Source organism: Hippocampus comes, unplaced genomic scaffold, assembly GCF_001891065.2.
Source record: "Hippocampus comes isolate QL1 unplaced genomic scaffold, H_comes_QL1_v1.1 scaffold132, whole genome shotgun sequence".
In the NCBI taxonomy this organism is placed as follows: domain Eukaryota; kingdom Metazoa; phylum Chordata; class Actinopteri; order Syngnathiformes; family Syngnathidae; genus Hippocampus; species Hippocampus comes.
Window position 1 is genome coordinate 2,834,834 of NW_017805467.1, and position 18,957 is coordinate 2,853,790.

Genomic DNA, 18,957 nt, shown 5'->3' on the forward strand with positions numbered 1-18,957 from the left:
GGACGCGGGACGCAGAGGTAACGAGATGGCTGATCTCTAAACATTCTCTGAGTACTCCTATTATTACCACTTCCACTCATACTACATTAATTAATTTAATACCTTCAACTTCACAATAATAATAAATAATTAAATCAACCATGATTTTAAAGTATGTATTGTCAATATTCATTTTTTCCACACATGAGAAAGCATTCAGCAAACATAACTGGAATCGAGCAAAAGGAGTCCAAATCTCAAGGGCCATACCCGGAAGTGAAGTCACGGCATTATTGACTCCAGCTGTAACGCAAATTACTTGGTTCAAACAAACATTCTAGTGCCACCGCACAAACGTGACGACTGTGCAAAAATAACTACATAAAAGACACCACTGTTACAGAAAGACTTTACACGTTATTTAAACTGCCGATCGCGAACGGAACAAACCGTGATTGAAACTAACTGTGATGTCGCTCTTTATAGATTGCGCTAACTGTCACCTATTAGTGGCAGTCCCGCCCCTTTTAAAGCGCCAGTTTAATCCATCAACATGGGTTTCCCTGGGTGGAATTTATTTGATTCCTTCGTGATTTTGGCGGTGCTCCGAAGCACCCTTTTTACTTCGTCCTCGGACCCACTTTATACCTGTGGACTAGGGATTCGAGGCTCTAATCCCTCATGGTGTCCGAGGACCGGCAACCCAAGGCCAAGGACTTGACTCCCAAACCCAAGGCCAGGGCCAAGTACTTGGCTACCAAGGATCGACCTTCGATCCTCGAGCCGGTTCTCGAGGCCAAGGCCCGGCTCGAGGAACACATCACTGATATGTACATACATAAAGGTGATTTACACGCAGAACATTGGACAGTATGGCGATTATTATTTAACTTTACAGCAAAGAGGAAAATCAGCTACTTTTTAGCTTTTGGGGGAGTTCAGTATCTTTGTGTTACGTTGTAATGTGTAAAAAAATAAATAAATCACCAATACAAATCATCTGATTTAAGAGCTAATATCTGCTGATTAAATCAGGCCCAAATACAAACATGGCTTTTAAATGGATATGTAGACTTTTTGTATCCACTGCATTGTATGAAAATTTAGATGTTTCTCCCCCCCCCACACCCCCCATTAAACCTAGTTAGCTTTTTACACATTGCCTGACATTGTTGGATTATTTCAGGAAGAATTATTGACAGTATGTTTTCATATCTCTATCTCCAATGTGACATCAACACAACTTTAACATGACGTGTGTTGTGCATGAAAACCTGCAAAATATCATTTCTTATCATTCCTGCAGAGGGGGCTGAGCACTGCAGTTGGGGATGACGGTCTGGGGAAGTGGTGGTTGTGTTGTTGTTGGTTTTTTTTGTTGTTGATTTTTATTATGGAGGATATAGAGGTATAACAGCCAAAGCAGGGGGAGGAGATAGTGAGTCACGATGAAGCACGTTTGTAGAAAGGTTGAAGAAGGCAGACGAGAGCGACACACACACTGCAGCATGTTTTGTTTTCTGGTGAAGCCAAAGCAGGGGGAGGAGATAGTGAGTCTCACGATGAAGCACGTTTGCAGAAAGGTTGAAGAAGGCAGACGAGAGCGACACACACACTGCAGCATGTTTTGTTTTCTGGTGCTGGCCTGTGTGCTCTGCAAAGGACAAGCTGCAGTACAGAGAGGTGAGAAAACACTTTTAGATTTACAAGCGCTGGTTGTTTTGGCTATGGGCACCATTAGAAACATGAATAAAAAATTACACCGATTAATGTGGGAAACAGATATATTGTATTTAGGAAAATATAATTGGGGGTGGGAATCAGTTCTTGGGTCAAACATTTATGAACTGTCCAGGCATTAGAATAGAAGTACATTATTACGAGTGTCGACGTAAGTTAACCACTGCTGCCTTAACCTTGATACGAAATTATGACCGTATTACCATATTGGACCATGTTATGGGGACAAAATAAGCCTTTTGTTGTGTCTCATTGAATAAGGGAAAATGTATTGCCACTGTTTGCTGAAGTGATTTTTAAAATTCTTTCGTAGTCAGAAACGTACAATGATAAACGAGAAGGATCTTAATGCTTTTCACATCAATAAGAACAATTAAGGTGTATTAATTCCACAATAATATGTGATGTACAGTGCACTGTCAGAAAAAAAAAAGGTTAAATTTGTACCTTTAAGGGTCCAGTGGCTTGTCACTGGGGCATTACCCTCAGAGGTACACACCTACAAGTGAATAATTGCCTACAAAAGGTAAAAAAAAAAAGGTTAAATTTGTACCTTTAAGAGTCCAGTGGCTTGTCACTGGGACATTACCCTCAGAGGTACACACCTACAAGTGAATAATTGCCTACAAAAGGTATAAAATCCCAATATGTACCCTGCTTAAGGGGGACAAAAAAAAAGGTATGGGTATGGGTATAGTCCCTCTTCCCAACAGTGCCTTTTTTTTCTGACAGTGAATTTCAGACACATATATATACATATATATATATACACACACACACCAAAATCCCAATATGTACCCCGCTTAAGGGGGACAAAAAAAAAAAAGGTACGGGTATAGTCCCTCTTCCCAACAGTGCCTTTTTTTCCACACACACACACACACACACATCGTATTCATTCAATAAATAGAGTTGCTGCTAACGAGAAGAACTTATTTGCTGCTATTCACACATACTGGGGGAACAGGTTAAGTGGTTAGAGCTGACATTGGGGTCGTTGGGCCAGTAGTTGCTACCAATAGCTACAACAAATTGCGCTGGGAGATGAGCTTCATGACTTTCACATGCCTTCAGATTTTGTTGTTAGACCAAAAGATTGTTTTTCTGTAAAAATGTTGCTTGGAAGGGAGTGTCGGGCTGTCATCTACATTGCTTGCTCATTACTTGAAAGTCCTTCATCTTAACTTATTGGGTCACACATGATGCGAGTCAAAGTGGGACAACGCAATGTTGCTTGTTAGCACTGGGTCAAAAAACAAATAAAAAAACTGCTTCAAGAGCTTGTTTTGCAAACATAAAGTAACAGAAAGAAATAAAGTTACTATCTGTAAACACAACAAGCCAACATGTTAGCTTTCAGCCAGAGGACACAAGACACAAAATGAAGAAAACCCTTTTTCATCTATTTCCTGTTCAAATCGGACAGCTAACGTCGTTCATACTTTCAGTTCAATCTTCTGCTCCTTGCAGGATTAAAACCTTCAGAAAAAGCTTGCATCATGTCTGTATCTGCAGAATCAATCACGCAGCAGATTTCTGTCTGCTCTTTAAAATGTAGTCACTGCGTAGGTGGTGCCTCTGGAATGTCAGCTATTAAGAGCCCGGTTTGGGAATACATGTCCACCTCGCACGTACGCACACTCGTGCACGCACGCACATAAGCACAATTGTTTTCTAATTAATACATTCAACAGATTTAACAATTGTTGTTCTTCTTTCATATTTTAGGTGGTGAAATTATAAATCAAATTAAAATGTCGAACCTTGCCCTGTCGGAGATAAAAGAGCTTCTGAAACAAATGGTAATGCATGTCACACCTGATACAACATTTTACACTTGACATCAAACTCCATTCATTGAATGAAAATGACACAGATGGTAGAAAACACTCAGGAATGTTTTGTTAAAAAAAATTTGGATGTCTGAAAACATTTGTGGTTGGTTTGAAAACTTTGGATTGGACTGATGAAAAAAGTTGCCAACAGCGCCACCTCCACAACAATTGTAAAACCGACTCTTTGTATATTCCAGATTCAAGAGATGGTTTTCCTCAAGAATACGGTGATGGAGTGTGATGCCTGTGGTGAGTCACCATGATCAGTATTAAACACACTCCAGCAGTGGTTCTCAAACTGAGGTCCCCAGACTCACCGGCGTCATAGCTTGAGGGTCGCAAAATAATTTGCAATCAATTGTTATATGATTTTCGAAAGAGCATAACTATGTGTATATCAAACAAAAGATAATTGACCAATTATTTCTGTGGGACATTTAAAATTCCTGATACAATTGTGATATATCATTGAATAACATCTGGCATCCCTGCATGAATACAGTAGTTTGTGGGGGATAAAACTAACATTTTTTGAAAATATAGTCCTTTTTTTGGGAGAACAGAGAAGTGCCGTGTTCTGAGAATGGTGATATTTTCAAATTTAATTTGTTTGAATATGACTTTCTTCCCACGTTAAAATTTTTTCATCCCTAAAAAACAAGAACATTTGTTACATCTTGAAATTTGTCAACTGTAAATGTCGTGCATTTTAATTCTATCCTATAATTTTACCCCAAATTTCCCTAATGTTTTGTGAGGAGTGATTTTGCGAGTCAGCTATTGGGATCGAGTCACATGACCCTTTGACACGGCAGGGACGGGAAGGGGGATGCCTCGCCATTCCTGCGTGCCCAACCCCTGCTACCCTGGTGTAAGGTGTATAGAGACACCTCGTGGTCCAAGTTGTGGCCCCTGTCCGGAAGGCATGGAGGGTAATGGCACCCACTGCACTGACGTGGATGAGGTATGCAGGCTTGAGGATGTAAACATAAAACCATAATATGTATCCTGATCTTGGCTTAACTCCAGGTATTCCCAAACTTGTTGGAAGTAGCTTGTGTATCTTAGACTACAAAAGTATCCCAATACCTTGGTCCAGATGCACCTGCCCATTACACTTACGTGAAGTGAAACTTAAAAGAAAATGCAGAGTTGTCTCCAATTTGCAGGTAAAATAACTTCTATACATCTGGCAAGACTTTGTCCAAGATGTTTCCATGTGTCTGAGATTTTTTTTTCCTTCGGTGGTGTTGACAGTGCTGAGGTCAAGTAAAGCCCACCTACTCCCCATCCTTACCCACCCACCGTCATTCAGTCCACATCAAAACCGTCCAAAATGGTGACCAACTTCAGCTATAGCCTGCCCAAATCTAATCTTCAAAATCAACCTTATCTGCTCAAAATCCACAGCTACCTATCAAGTGGGTTAAGAAAACGACTCAGGATTTTGGAGTGTGGTGTACTAGCAATCAAATGCTCAAGATAGCCACATCTTTTCAATTGTCTTGAAATTTGTACAACCGCCGTATAATTGTCGTCGACAGTGTTCTGTGATACCGTGCCACAGGGGTGTGCGGTGCATCAATACTTTGCCGGGGTTCCACTGTGGTCCGTGTCCGTCGGGATACAGCGGACCTCAGGTACACGGCGTCAGCATCGCTTACGCCACTGCCAACAAGCAGGTAAACTACATTGCAACATAGCGTATTCATTGTGGTTTGGTATTAATTTTTAGCCAATCATGTAAACCGGGGGTCGGCAACAAGCGGCTCCAGAGCCGCATGCGGCTCTTTAGCGACATTTAGTGGCTCCCTGGAGCTTTATAAAAATGTTTGAAAATGGAAAAAGATTTTGATAGTAGGCTAATATAGCTCAAATAGATATAAATACATGTTGCAGGTCCGAAAAAGCAGAGCTGTGGTGTTGTTTTTTTTAAAACGTACACTTTATTTATGCTTTTAACAGTCGACAAACACAGACATGTCTGCGTCTGACTCCGTGCCTTCTCTCTTCTCATTCAACTCGAGAGGCGTTCAAAGACAGCCTGCGAAAAACGGAAATTCATGATCACTTCACTGACACTAAGAAAAGCGAATATAATGCACCAAAACAAAAAATCAAGCGAGGAAATCACAAAATAAATTCTATGGGGGCGTTTGTGAACACACAACAGAGGAATAAATAACAAACAATTCTGAGACAGTCCAGTCTCCAACATACATACAGCATGTGTTTCCTTCATTGTAAGTTTTATAGAAGGCTTTTATTTTTTTGCAGCTCCATACATATGTTTTTTTTTGTTGTCCTATATGGCTCTTTCAACATTTTGGGTTGCCGACCCCTGATGTAAACATTTACAGTCAAGTATTACATTGAAATTAAAGTATTTTATAACAACTTGAGTATGTCTGAGTATGCCCAAAATTTAGTCTGGGATTTACTAATTATTTTAGAAAGGAGCATGACCGTACATTTGAATGTTGTAAAAAAGCTCATTAATTTCATTTACTGTATGATACAACACGGCACAGGGACAGAGTGCTTTGTACACTAGACTCACAGAATGGAATTAGTCTGCTTCCCCCCACTGCTTGCGTGGGTTTTCTGTGCATACGCAGACCACATTCCACATTCCCAGAATATGCATGATAAGTTCATTGAAGACTCTCGATCAGGAATGGGCAATTTAAAGCATTCAATATAATCCCTAAGAGTTTGTGGTTGTTTTGAGATAAGGATCACTGTAAAATCTTCTGAAATGTTTTACGCTGTGGTTGTTTGTCTTACGAAGGTGTGCAAGGACATTGACGAATGTGACATCCGCACAAATGGCGGCTGTGTTGAGAATTCCATCTGTCTGAATACTCCAGTAAGTATAGATTCTGTGAAACCTCGGTCCAAATCAAAAATATGTGTCAAGTGCTGTTGACTTGAAGTAAAAAGTAAAAAACTACCAACGGAAGGCCCAGATACGAAATGCACAGTTTGCCGCTGTTAGATCATCAAGACTAATGGCTGACGCGATGCTTCATCTGTCAGGGATCCTTCAGATGTGGCCCTTGTAAGAGGGGTTACGTGGGTGACCAGCGACTGGGTTGCAGGCCCGAGAGAGCGTGTGGCAACGGCCAGCCGAGCCCTTGTCATGCCAGCGCAGAGTGCGCCATCCATCGAGATGGAAAGATTGAATGTCAAGTAATTCAATTCCACTTTCTTCTTCTTTTTGACACAACACTGTGAATCATATTTACACTCAGCCGATGCCCTCACCTCACACTCCATTAGGTACACACCTAAGTCAATGAGATGCAGTATGAGCGTCGTATCAAAAAGTCTACATTTTAAGTACACTAAGAACATTTCTATCTGTAGTTTTACTGAAGGAAAAAAGTTGAATCAGGACTTATGCTTTTACCAGAGACTTTTTTTTTCTTCACACGTACTTGTACTTCTATACAAGTAAAGCAAATGAGTACCTTTGACACTTCGGGATCTGGGACCTCATTATCCACAACGTTTCATGGAAATAGATTTGGTAGATATTTAGTCAAACACAACCAAATAAATGACCTCCTGCTGTTGTACAAAGTAAGTGGGCTGGGCAGAAAGAGTTAATTGCATACATGTGTGCTTGGTAACTGTACTTGAGAGATCAACATGGGCCAAAAAAGGGAGGGACATTAATTTATGAACCTGATTGTTTTGTTGAATGACTGTTCTGGTGCATTCACACAAACATATCACGATTTGAGCATGCTTTGTGGGATAAACTGTGTTGCTGACCATAACTAGTGCATCTGCATTTCTTTTTCAGCCCCTCTCAGTATGATTCAGTTTTGTTTTCGCCACTCTAAAGTGCAAATAAAACCACAGCAATTAACGGTACTGTATATATAATACTGCTAAATTAATACCGCTGTATTTGTGTCAAGGCAAGGCAGAAATGTTGAAACACAATTCATTTGCTATGGCTTGACTTAAAGCCGTGATCTCGTTACGAGCTATTGTGAATGGAAGAGCTTGAGTTTAAACAGCAGTTACGCTGGGCCATTGAAAACAGTGTGGCCCATAAAAGGCTTGACATACTTTCAGTGTGGAGTTGGATGGGCTGGCAATGGTTTCCTGTGTGGACCTGACATCGATATTGATGGTTTCCCAGATGAGAAGTTGGACTGTGCTGAGAGGAACTGTGCCAAGGTGAGTCACAGGCACTAGGAAATGAATGATATGGAGGCGGGGTTACATTCCCAAGTTGCACTGATAGGTACTCAATGTGATGTGCGGTGGAACCCCGCTATTCGCATAGAGAGAAACCAGGCCAGCTTGTGAAGAGTGGAAATCAGTGTATAATTGACTTCAATTAAAATATTGAAATGCACTGAAAACTCTCTCTCTCTCTCTCTCTCTCTCTCTCTCTCTCTCTATGTATGCTGATGATCAATTCCAGCTCCGGCCTCCCTGTGTGGAGTTTGCATGTTCTCCCCGGGCCTGTGTGGGTTTTCTCCGGGTACTCTGGTTTCCTCCCACATTCCAAAAACATGCATGGCAGGCTGATTGAACACTCCAAATTGTCCCTAGGTGTGAGTGTGAGCGTGGATGGTTGTTCGTCTCTGCTGGTAATCGGTTCAGGGTGTCCCCCGCCTATTGCCCGAAGACAGCTGGGTTAGGCTCCACCACCCCCTGCGACACTTCTGAAGATAAGCGGATAGGAAAATGAATGAATGAATATACTGTATATCGATAAACATATAAACCCCAAACCCTCTCAAAAATATGCTAATATAGCTCTGGTATGTTTCCATAGAAAATGGAGTTCCTCACCATTTTTTTTTGAACAGGACAATTGTCTCACAGTGCCCAACTCTGGTCAAGAGGATGCTGATCGTGATGGGATTGGAGATGCCTGTGATGAAGATGCAGATGGTGATGGGATCCCCAACACACAGGTTCTTTACACGCACGCACGCACACACACACACACACACACACACACACACACACACACATTTTCACTAATAAAATTATTTTTCTTGGCCGGTTGGGGCGGGAGAAATTTTGCAGTTTTATTCAAGATCCTGAAAATCAAGAAGTGCTTGCCTACAGGACAACTGCGTGCTTGTTCCCAACGTGGATCAAAGGAACATCGACGAAGATGACTTCGGCGATGCTTGCGACAACTGCCGTGCTGTCAAAAACAACGACCAAAAGGACACCGATGTGGACAAATTTGGGGATGAATGTGATGAAGATATCGATGGGGACGGTTAGTATGTTTCATGCTGAACTCAGAAGACTTGTGGTTGCAAAGTTATTGTCACAGCGTTAAAGGATATAGGAACATACTATACATGACTGGATGCATTTTTTTCAGGAATCCCCAATTACTTGGATAACTGCAAAAGAGTTCCCAATGCTGACCAGATAGATCGCGATAGAGACAACGTTGGAGACGCCTGTGATAGCTGTCCGTATGTTCCCAACCCAGACCAGGTCAGATAGCTCTTTAACATATTCTTGGCAGCATTAAAACCTGTTAATCTGTCTATTAAGCTGGTGTACATTTGTGTCGACTGATTCAGATGTCTTGGCATGAGGGCATTTTAGGCTCGGCTCTGGAGGAAAAAAGCTTTGCATGTTCTTTCTTTTCGATGTGAATCACATCGTCAAATTATTTGAACACAAAAAGGCATAAAATGTACAGAAAACAGTGAACATAATGGAGTGTTTGTGTGCGATTCATGCATGTGCCTTTAAGGGGCGGCGCCTGGTGGATTGGCTTGAGCGAGTCTGAGCAAGTGTCTGTGCATGACACTCAATCATAAACGGCTGAAAAGTGAATCAGCAACTGGCACTCTCTTCTCCCAAATGCGAGGGAATCTGACAGAATACTGTAAAAACGAGGGTTGTTCGATACCACTTTTGTATTCACTCTTGACTTTTGACTTGACCACTTTTGTAGTCACTCCTGAGCACTCACAGATACCGAGTTTTGATACCACCAGTACTTTTCATACATAAAATTTACCGTATTGGCCCGTATATAAGACGGTGTTTTTTGCATTGAAATAAGACTGAAAAAGTGGGGGTCGTCTTATATTCGGGGTCTAGACATTATACCCATTCACGACACTAGATGGCGCCAGATATCATTGAAGCGAATGCTAAACTTGACTCCCCAGGCCAAAGTGAATCCCTGTCATGAAGAATAAAAATAAAAATAGCGGTAGCATGAAGAAGAAAAATAAACAAATAGCGGTAAGAAAGAAAAGAGAAGAAAATAATAGAAGAGATAACAGAAAATGAAGAAACGTTGCGACAATCTGGAGAAAAGTGGGTCGAAGATCAGCCAGGTTAATTGGCAGCTGAGGAGAAGTTATGATGTAATTTACATTTCAAAAATCGGAAGCCATTCATTTACGAATGTGATTGCACTTTAGTTTAAATATTTAAATGTTCAAATATTAAGATTTGAATCAGGAAAAATAACATGCTTTTTCTCTCAAATATATTGTTAGAATCATTTGTTTCAGATGTACTGTAATTATTTTCTGTATAAAAATTAATTTGGTGTTCAAAAAGTCTTTTTTCAAACTTGAGTCTTGAAAAAGAGGGGGTCGTCTTATAATCAGGGCCGTCTTATATTCGGGCCAATACGGTACATAGGCTGGTAGAAAGCCATGAGAGCGTTTGAACTTCCATGACTAGCTGTCCTAACAGCGGTTTCTGTTGTAAACCTGAAACCACCTGCTACCCAGTCTGATGCGGATAACGACCTAATCGGAGACCCTTGCGACACCAACAAAGACAGGTACAGTGAGATCAAATGACACATAACGCGACCAACATCCTGCATGGGCCAATCAAAGACTACCTCCCGCAGTGATGGTGACGGTCACCAAGACTCTCGAGACAACTGCCCAGCTGTCATCAACAGCTCCCAGCTAGATACTGACAAAGACGGCAAAGGAGATGAGTGTGATGATGATGATGATGACGATGGCATTCCGGACCTCCTGCCACCGGGCCCTGATAACTGCCGTTTAATCCCGAACCCCCTGCAGGAGGATTCTGACGGTAGGGATTGCTGCAGGTGAATAAATCATTCACATTAACATCTGTTTCCATGTATGCTTCCAGGCAATGGCATTGGCAATGTGTGTGAGAGAGATTTCGACAACGACACCATCATTGACACCATCGACGTTTGTCCTGAAAACGCTGAGGTCACGCTCACTGACTTCAGGGAGTATCAGACTGTGGTTTTAGATCCAGAAGGTGACGCTCAGATTGACCCCAACTGGGTGGTGCTGGATCAGGTCAATTTCATTTCATTTCATACAGACTGTTCACTATTTTGGAGGATGCAATTACATACAAGAGTTAAGATAACTTAAATTTTTTTAAATGTAATCATGAAATGAGCTTCAGATGTACAGCTCATTCTTCTTGGCATAGTTCTGAGGCTTTACATTTTTTACGCTAAATATTCTACCGTAATATGACATTGTTTCATTCCAATTTGCTTTCAATAATGAAGTGCTGGAAGTCCAACAATGTACCCAATTAATTATTTTTCTTCAATGACTGTGCAGGGCAGAGAGATTGTCCAGACAATGAATAGTGATCCTGGGTTGGCCGTTGGTATGATTTTTTTCTTTTAATATTCGGTTTGTCCCATTAGGGGTCGCTACGGGACATCATCTTTTTCTATGTAAGTCTATCTTCTGCATCCCTTTCTTTAACACCAAAGGCGTCCATGCCTTCCCTCACCACATCTATCAACCTTCTCTTCGGGCTTCCTCTAGATTTCTTGCCTGACAACTCTATCCACATCATCCTTCCACCATTATAGTCATTACCTTTACTCTGGATGTGCCTAAGCCATCAAAATCTGCTCTCTCTAACTTTGTCTCTCAAAAAAAACTAACCTTTGCTGGAAGGAGGAAGAGGCTTAGAGTTGATCCCTGATGCAGTCCTACCTCCACCTTAAACTCCTCTGTCAAACCTACAGCACACTTCACCACTGTCCTGCTAATCTCACATGTCCTGTACGATATTTCTCTGCCACTCCAGACTTCCTCATGCAGTACTACAGTTCTTCTCTGAGTCCCCTGTCGCTTTATCTTGATCTAAAAAGACACAATGCCGATCCTTTGGTGGAATTTTATTGTCAATTGAAATGAAAGAATTGATTTAGGCTTTATTTAAATATTTGGACTGACTTTTGCATTTGTAGGACAGAAGGATAGGATGCACTGTCGAAAAATCTTAAGAGCTTCATAGATCCTGCACATCTGGATTTCGTCACAGATCCATGCATTTTTTACTAACAGATGGAGAAGAATGTAAATAATAAGATATTTTTTGAAAAGCCTCATAACGTAAAATGCTCTTGGCTGAGATATTAATGTGTGATAAATACATTTTGTGCACTTTATCTCCCCTCATTGCACATACTAAACAATATGTCAGGGGACTCAATGCTGAATGGTAAAGCAGCACCTTTTCCTTCCCAGGTTACACTGCTTTTAGTGGTGTCGATTTTGAAGGGACATTTCATGTCAACACGGTGACAGACGACGACTATGCAGGATTTATTTTCGGGTATCAGGACAGCTCCAGTTTCTATGTGGTGATGTGGAAGCAGGTGGAGCAGATCTACTGGCAGGCCAACCCATTCAGAGCTGTGGCAGAACCGGGGATCCAACTGAAGGTAATCAGCGGAAAGGCCTCATTTTTCATGGGACTGCTCAATTTCTACACTATATTGCCATAAATTGGCTTTAACTGGGTGGACCAACATCACATTAAATGCATTAAGAATGGGTTGTCACTCAAGTTCATATGGAAATCAAGGCAGGTGAGGGAATACTTTTGCCAATAAAGTGTTAGATAATATCCTCCCAACTGAGAAGTTCATGACAAAATCACCACATTGCATCTGTCCATCTTGGTGGCCCCTAATCTGAAATTTTGGGGGCGCAAGGAGACAATTTAGGGGCACACTATAATTCAACCTGCAAAGTCAATATTCACTCCACTAATTTTCACTTTACTGTATAAATGGTCTGTAGCGTGGAGCAGAGGTTTGTCAGCAACAAAAAATATGCAAGAACAGTAGTTTAAAAAAATTCTGCAATTTTGTCAGTTGCAGTCACGAGTAGATGCAAATTTTAGTTGCACTGTCTCAAATTTTAGGAGCAAAATGCCACCATTTAGGGGCAGTCCAGAGCCCTGTCCAAGACTATTGTAGATGTTCTCGTTTGGATAATGTGGACAGATGTGGAGAATCACAGAAATAAAGTTTTGCACATTGATATTTTTGGAAGCCAGGCAGTTGTGGCATATTGCATCTGGGATTCAATCACTGAGCCAAGATTCAGTAAAGCAGAGAGTGGCAGAACACACAAAGTCTTCGCTGACCCTTGTGAGGAGAAGAAGCTCGTCCATTTTGTTGGACAGGGAGATTTATAAGACAAATCAATGCAAGTGGTTGACATAACTTCACCAGCAAGCTGCCATGTTTCACAGAGTTGCCATCTATGTCTCCACCATGCAATATCTCCCCAAAACTGTGGATTTGTGAATAAATCTCCCTCGTAGACTCCCTGTTGCTTAACAAATCTTCCCGCATGTACTTTGTACGGAAGTGGCATACGGTCACCAAAGACGAACAACAATGACAAAAAACAAAGACAATACTTGAGAGCACACTTACCGGGCTGGCCATACGCCATCTTGGTTCCAATAATTAGTTCGGCCACCATCCCCTCTCCGAATGCAATGTTAGGCTCTAATATGTCATCCATCTATCCATTTTCGGATCCGCTTATCCTCACAAGGGTCGCGGGGGGTGCTGGAGCCTATCCCAGCCGTCTTCGGGCAGTAGGCGGGGGACACCCTGAACCAGTTGCCAGCCAATCGCAGGGCGCACAGAGATGAACAACCATCCACGCTCACACTCACACCTAGGGACAATTTAGAGTGTTCAATCAGCCTGCCATGCATGTTTTTGGAATGTGGGAGGAAATCAGAGTACCCGGAGAAAACCCACGCAGGCTTGGAGAGAACATGCAAACTCCACACAGGGAGGCCGGAGCTGGAATTGCACCCGGTACCTCTGCACTGTGAGGTGAATGCGCTAGCCACTGGACCAATGTTGGAAAATATCATAACAGAGCTTCGCTGCTATATAATATTTTTCTCAAATTCCATGAACAACTTGATGTCAATATGGACTTTCATAAGATGCACAGGGCTGAGATGTTGCACCAGAGACTCACTCATTTTCATGTGTGAATTTGGAAAGGCTGTCAAGTCCAACACTGGCCCTGGTGAGAACCTGAGGAATGCCCTGTGGCACACCGGCGACACGAGCGACCAGGTGAAGCTGCTGTGGAAAGATGCTCGCAATGTCGGCTGGAAGGACAAGACGTCTTATCGCTGGTTCCTCCAGCACCGACCCGCTGATGGCTACATCAGGTAGAGTGCTCGCTACAAGCTGAAACCAAATAGTCTCTCGCACTTCTACATGCCACTTTTTCCACACCAAAAATATTTGTTCTTTGCTCTTTTGGGGTACAGGGTTCGCTTCTATGAGGGTCCTCAGGTGGTGGCAGACACAGGTGTCATTATAGACGCCACCATGAGGGGAGGTCGACTTGGAGTTTTCTGCTTCTCCCAGGAGAATATCATCTGGGCCAACCTGCGTTATCGCTGCAACGGTGAGCAACCCGTTTTTCCTCCCAAGTGTGACTGTGTTTTCTTTCCTCTATCAACCCAGAAGAACATTTATTTTGTGTTAGGTTTGGCCAAAGGTGTGTGATTGTCTTGAGGTCAGGACTCGCAAATTCCTGCATACAAAACGTACGCAGCCCCCCCACCACCAAAAAGTAAAGTTAATCGTTTGAGGTTTGCTGAACTATGGTTTACGCTCAGATCTCTCATGATGGTAGGAAATGCAAACTTGTATGACCTGTGCGACTCTTCTATTCTTTATCAGAAAGACAGCGGTTCATTTAGACAGGGAAGCTAGTGTCCAAGCAGCAAAAATATAAATGGGTATTTCTGTCTCCAGACACGATACCAGAAGACTTCGACACCTATCGTGCGCAGCATGTTCAGCTGGTGGCCTGAAGGAAATGACCCACGAGCCCTTCAAAGAGTGCCAATAATATTCATTCCAATCTCAGACTGGTTTACACTCATCAGAAGATTCCCAGCAGATGAAAACACAAATGGAAATTCGACAAAATATGTATTTTTTAGCTTGTTTTGGTTTACAATTTTAGCAAACTGCCACATCAGAATGAAATTGTTTCTTTGTTAAATGATACATGGAGTCTGCAGGTAACCGTTGATAGAATTACGTTTGAAGTCGCTGCAATTTTCAAAATTCATGTATTAACTGTCAAGTTTGGCAGTTATTTGGTCAGACACTCTAGTCAGGGTTGTCTACCGCTGACGAAGCTTCTGTGAGAGAAGCGAAACGTCCTTTTTTGCTTTTTTTTTTTGTTTTTTACCCACAGGTACAGATGACGACTGACAGAACCCTTTCTACGATGGAACTTTCCTGTACTCAAGTTTGGCAGTTATTTGGTCAGACACTCTAGTTATGGTCACACGTTTCTGCACATCCATCAAAGGGATGTCCATTTTTTTTTCAACTAAAGTTGAGTGCTTTAACATACACACACTGTACAGTACATTCCCCCCCATTCACATTTGATAAAATGTCCCTGCACGTTTCCCTTTGTCACAGCTGGCATCATTCTGGGTAAGTGTTTGACTATTTAACACTTATTGCCAGAATTGGTAGTGTTAATTCAAATTGGACAATTCACTGGCATGGACCAACCTTTTAAGCACAGTCCATGTTTAATAAATTGAATGTCTAGCTCATTTTTCAGGGATGTTTGCACCCCTAAAATGAAAGATAATATATATATTTTAAACTGTATCTCATTTTCAAACAAGCTAGAAAAGTGTGGAGGCATGCAGTGCTTGGTTAGCTCACTATCGACAAAGAGCATGTTGCACATATAACTTGTACCATTCTATCCCAACACATTATCATAACATTTCTCATTTTTTGCTGCATTTAATCAAGGCTAAGTGCTGTTCGGCGGGGATGAACTGACATTTTCTCAAGTCAGGAAACATTTCATATGGTCAGACTGACCGCTGAGAGATGAAGACCACGGTCTCCTGTTTGAATTGGAAATAGCAGAAGCTAGCTGTTGTGTCCTACACACGTGCTAATATCAAAGCCAAATTGCTACTACGTACAAATGAAGTGACTGCATGTTGATTACCATTATAAATGCTATACAAAGACAGATAGCAGAGCGGAGAGGATTTAACATATTAGTTATTCAAAGTATTCAGAGGTCAACATCTGTTTATGTGTTTTATATGTTGTGCATTGCATTCCAACGAAAAGTCCCCAAAATAAATCCAGGGTGACAGAAAAAATGCTTGCTGTTATACATGTGTCTGTAGAGGTGCTGCTGTATTAAAATGAGGCGTTTGCCCCCAGAAATTAGCGTTATGAAACAATTTGATGAATCTAATCCATTACTTTTTTGCTGGGGCTCAAAATTGAATTCAACTTTATCGGAAATGGGTTTACTCGCAAACTTACCTAAAAAGTGGGAAAGCTTCTCTTTCTTAAATGTGGGAGAAAAATAGCATTTAATGCGCAAAACAGTGAAGTTCATCTTGCCTCTTACCCTTAAACCTCTGATCCTAGAATGACCGGGTTCCAATCATCCAAAAGCTTAAGGTGAATCTGCTTCAATTTGATGTGATCTTGTAAATCAAAATGGAAGTCGTCTTTTCTGAAATTGTAATGCCATCCACGCTGCGCATCGCACCGGTAGGCTCCCACGGGCATGATTGCTACCACCAGGGTGTGGTGGGAGTGACTCCTCCAACATCCAAAGCTTGAAAGTTGTCAATTTCACATCTGAGGCTTCTTTCTTGGTCCATAAAATTAGGTTCACTATGGACAATGACACTAGTGTTCCAGTAGTTTACAGATCAGGACAGGCTTGAACCTTGGTGGGTCCTGGACATCCAAAGTAATTTGCTGTGATCTGAGGGTGGCACTTTGGCCCTACTTGGTAAAGCCGAGACACATCCAAATACAGTCGCTTACAGTTCGGTGAATTGCATGAGCTCGGAAATTGCAGTTGTTTGGAATCTGCTCCAAAGGACTTTGTTGACTTCTAGAAATCAATTCTATTACTTGGAACTCTGTCAAACATTGTTTGTGCAGGCAAAAAAAAAAAAAAAAAAAAAAAAACAGCTCCAGTCACTCATGACCAGGGGGCAGGGTGGACATCAGGAATTTCGGAAAAAAAAAATATATATATATCTAAATTCCTGAACGGCCAGTGTATTTCTGGGCTGGTCCTGGCCATCACCTGGCTAGCAAATGTCATCCGCCTCGTTCCTGACTATGACTATTGATGACTATTCACGCGCTTAATTTTGGTCACAGCACATCCCTGATAATGACTATGAGAGGTTAAAGGTCGATTCAATTTATAAGCCATTCAAGGACCTGCGGGACTACTTATTAAAAGATTTATGTGGAATTAGGGCTTTCGCTTGTCTAATCTTCACAGTGTGGATTAGAGACCTTTCTAAGTAAATGCCAATTGGTGCATCCCAAAAACAAAAAAAAAAAAAACAAACATTTGACACAATTGAGTTTCCACCCAGGAAAAGGAATGTTTCTTATAAGTTAAAAGTCCAAAATGAATGATTCTTGTCCACGACTGTGTGTAAATCTGTGACTGGTTGCAACAACAAAGCTGAAACATGCACTTGAAGTCACAAACATACTTTCCGTAACTCAACAGATTTTAGTGGTAATCAAACTTAACATTTCACAAGCATGCACATATCGAAAATAATCTTTCAGATTTGTATTTGGAAATACAGATTACAAAAAAAAAAAAAAAAAAGACAAAATACAGCAGGGTTAAAACATCATGCATGTCCACAGCAACACGCTGCCATATTGAGAGTTTCGCAGTCGGAACATTTTGCAAATCAAGACGATGTGCAGAAAAATATGTCATCCACATTCAATTTAATTGACATTTTTCTTTCAGCCTATAAACAAACGGTCACATTAGGAGAATCACATGGCAACAAATAAATACCTACAGATCAGTTACTACGACTTACAGGACAACAGTGATAAAATGCTATTCTCACTAGAAGCTTTAAGAGGAACTTACAGTAACTTGCATTTTTCTGGAGCCTTTGACTTGAATGAACTGTACAGTTCTTTAGAAAATGGCGTTGAATTAAAGGGACCGTTTAGTCTGACCCGAAAAAAACAACAACATACAAGCAATAAGGACCGATAGAAGAATCCACCTTCAAAACACAGAATGTCTTTCTCAGCCTTTTGAGACGGTTCACCTTAAATGAACTTTGAAGCCAAAATGAGTGCATGTTGTGTTAAATAGTCCCTGCAGGTAAGACAGACCTCAAACCAAAGCATGCAGGTAAGCCACATGATCAAGAAAGCAAGACTTTGAGGTGATCTGTACATCCTGCAGAGTTTCTATCCATGAGCCTGGAGAGTTGCTCCTTTTTCATCACAACCAAATATTGCAAAAGTCACACACCATCTCACTGATGGGTTCCGCACTTAAAAAACAAAAAAGGGACAGAACGTTGACGAATAAACAAGTCATCTTTTGCAAAACCATAATTAACCATGTAGCCATTGTCCTTACTTTATAAAGTTGTATTAGCTGCCTAGCTTGTGTCTGGTGCACATCATTCATTCATTCATTCATTCAACCACACTTTCGATCAGCAAGCAAGCTGAAGAGCACCTCCAATGTCTGACACAAGCAAAACTTGGGACAAGCATCACCTCACTGGGTTCCTGCAGAAAGCATCCGATGAAGCAAGATTCCGCTGCTGTGACATCATAAATATAGCTTTTCACCAACTTTGTAGTTAGAATGCAGCACTGGATTCTGGCAGTTTCTGTAGTGCCTTGGTACTTCCTCAGCCAAGATTTCGTTTTTAGTTTGCCCGACAGATAACCACAACAGAAAGCTTGAGGTGATTTAGTGTGTGTGTGCGGGTGTTTGTGTGGCGGGGATTAAAACGACCTACAAGAATTACATTCGGAGCAACGTTCCTTTGCAACACAAGAGCGCAAGCTGCACCAAAGTAAGCCCTTTCTATATTTGCATCCCCTAAAGTCTTCACAGATTAAAAACGACAACGAGACAAGCTGAAATATAGTTTACAAAACAAAAATAGAGAATTCATCTTTTCTTTGACATGAAAATATCTCCGGAGTACACGTCTGGTGTGAAACAGTCAGCATTCCAATCAGGCAAATGAGTCCCGGTTCAAAAGCCGGGAA

At 41.5% G+C, this 18,957-nt stretch overlaps 1 protein-coding gene across 2 annotated transcripts; it reads left to right on the forward strand.

The window, feature by feature from the left end:
* Window positions 1-1,511: 1,511 nt before the first annotated feature.
* comp (cartilage oligomeric matrix protein) lies at window positions 1,512-17,897 on the forward strand. 2 transcript variants are annotated; one of them, XM_019875385.1, is made up of 20 exons: window positions 1,512-1,662; window positions 3,448-3,521; window positions 3,752-3,803; window positions 4,370-4,518; window positions 5,099-5,236; window positions 6,346-6,423; window positions 6,594-6,746; window positions 7,644-7,748; window positions 8,390-8,497; window positions 8,655-8,814; window positions 8,923-9,041; window positions 10,307-10,359; window positions 10,432-10,625; window positions 10,689-10,867; window positions 11,144-11,192; window positions 12,068-12,264; window positions 13,861-14,033; window positions 14,136-14,275; window positions 14,629-14,994; window positions 15,155-17,897. In XM_019875385.1, exons 1-19 carry the CDS (start codon window positions 1,542-1,544, stop codon window positions 14,685-14,687), a joined length of 2,301 nt encoding a protein of 766 aa, XP_019730944.1. In that variant the 5' UTR covers window positions 1,512-1,541; the 3' UTR covers window positions 14,688-14,994; window positions 15,155-17,897. The 2 variants fall into 2 exon arrangements, with proteins under 2 accessions (XP_019730944.1, XP_019730945.1); XM_019875386.1 differs by lacking the exon at window positions 3,448-3,521.
* Window positions 17,898-18,957: the final 1,060 nt, after the last annotated feature.

Excerpts from the sequence above, each read along its gene's own strand:
- comp (XM_019875385.1), top strand. The coding sequence starts at position 1,542 with ATGAAGCACGTTTGCAGAAAGGTTGAAGAAGGCAGACGAGAGCGACAC. Across the intron at positions 3,522-3,751 it reads AAGAGCTTCTGAAACAAATG|ATTCAAGAGATGGTTTTCCT; the intron begins GTAATGCATGTC and ends TGTATATTCCAG. Across the intron at positions 9,042-10,306 it reads ATGTTCCCAACCCAGACCAG|TCTGATGCGGATAACGACCT; the intron begins GTCAGATAGCTC and ends CCTGCTACCCAG.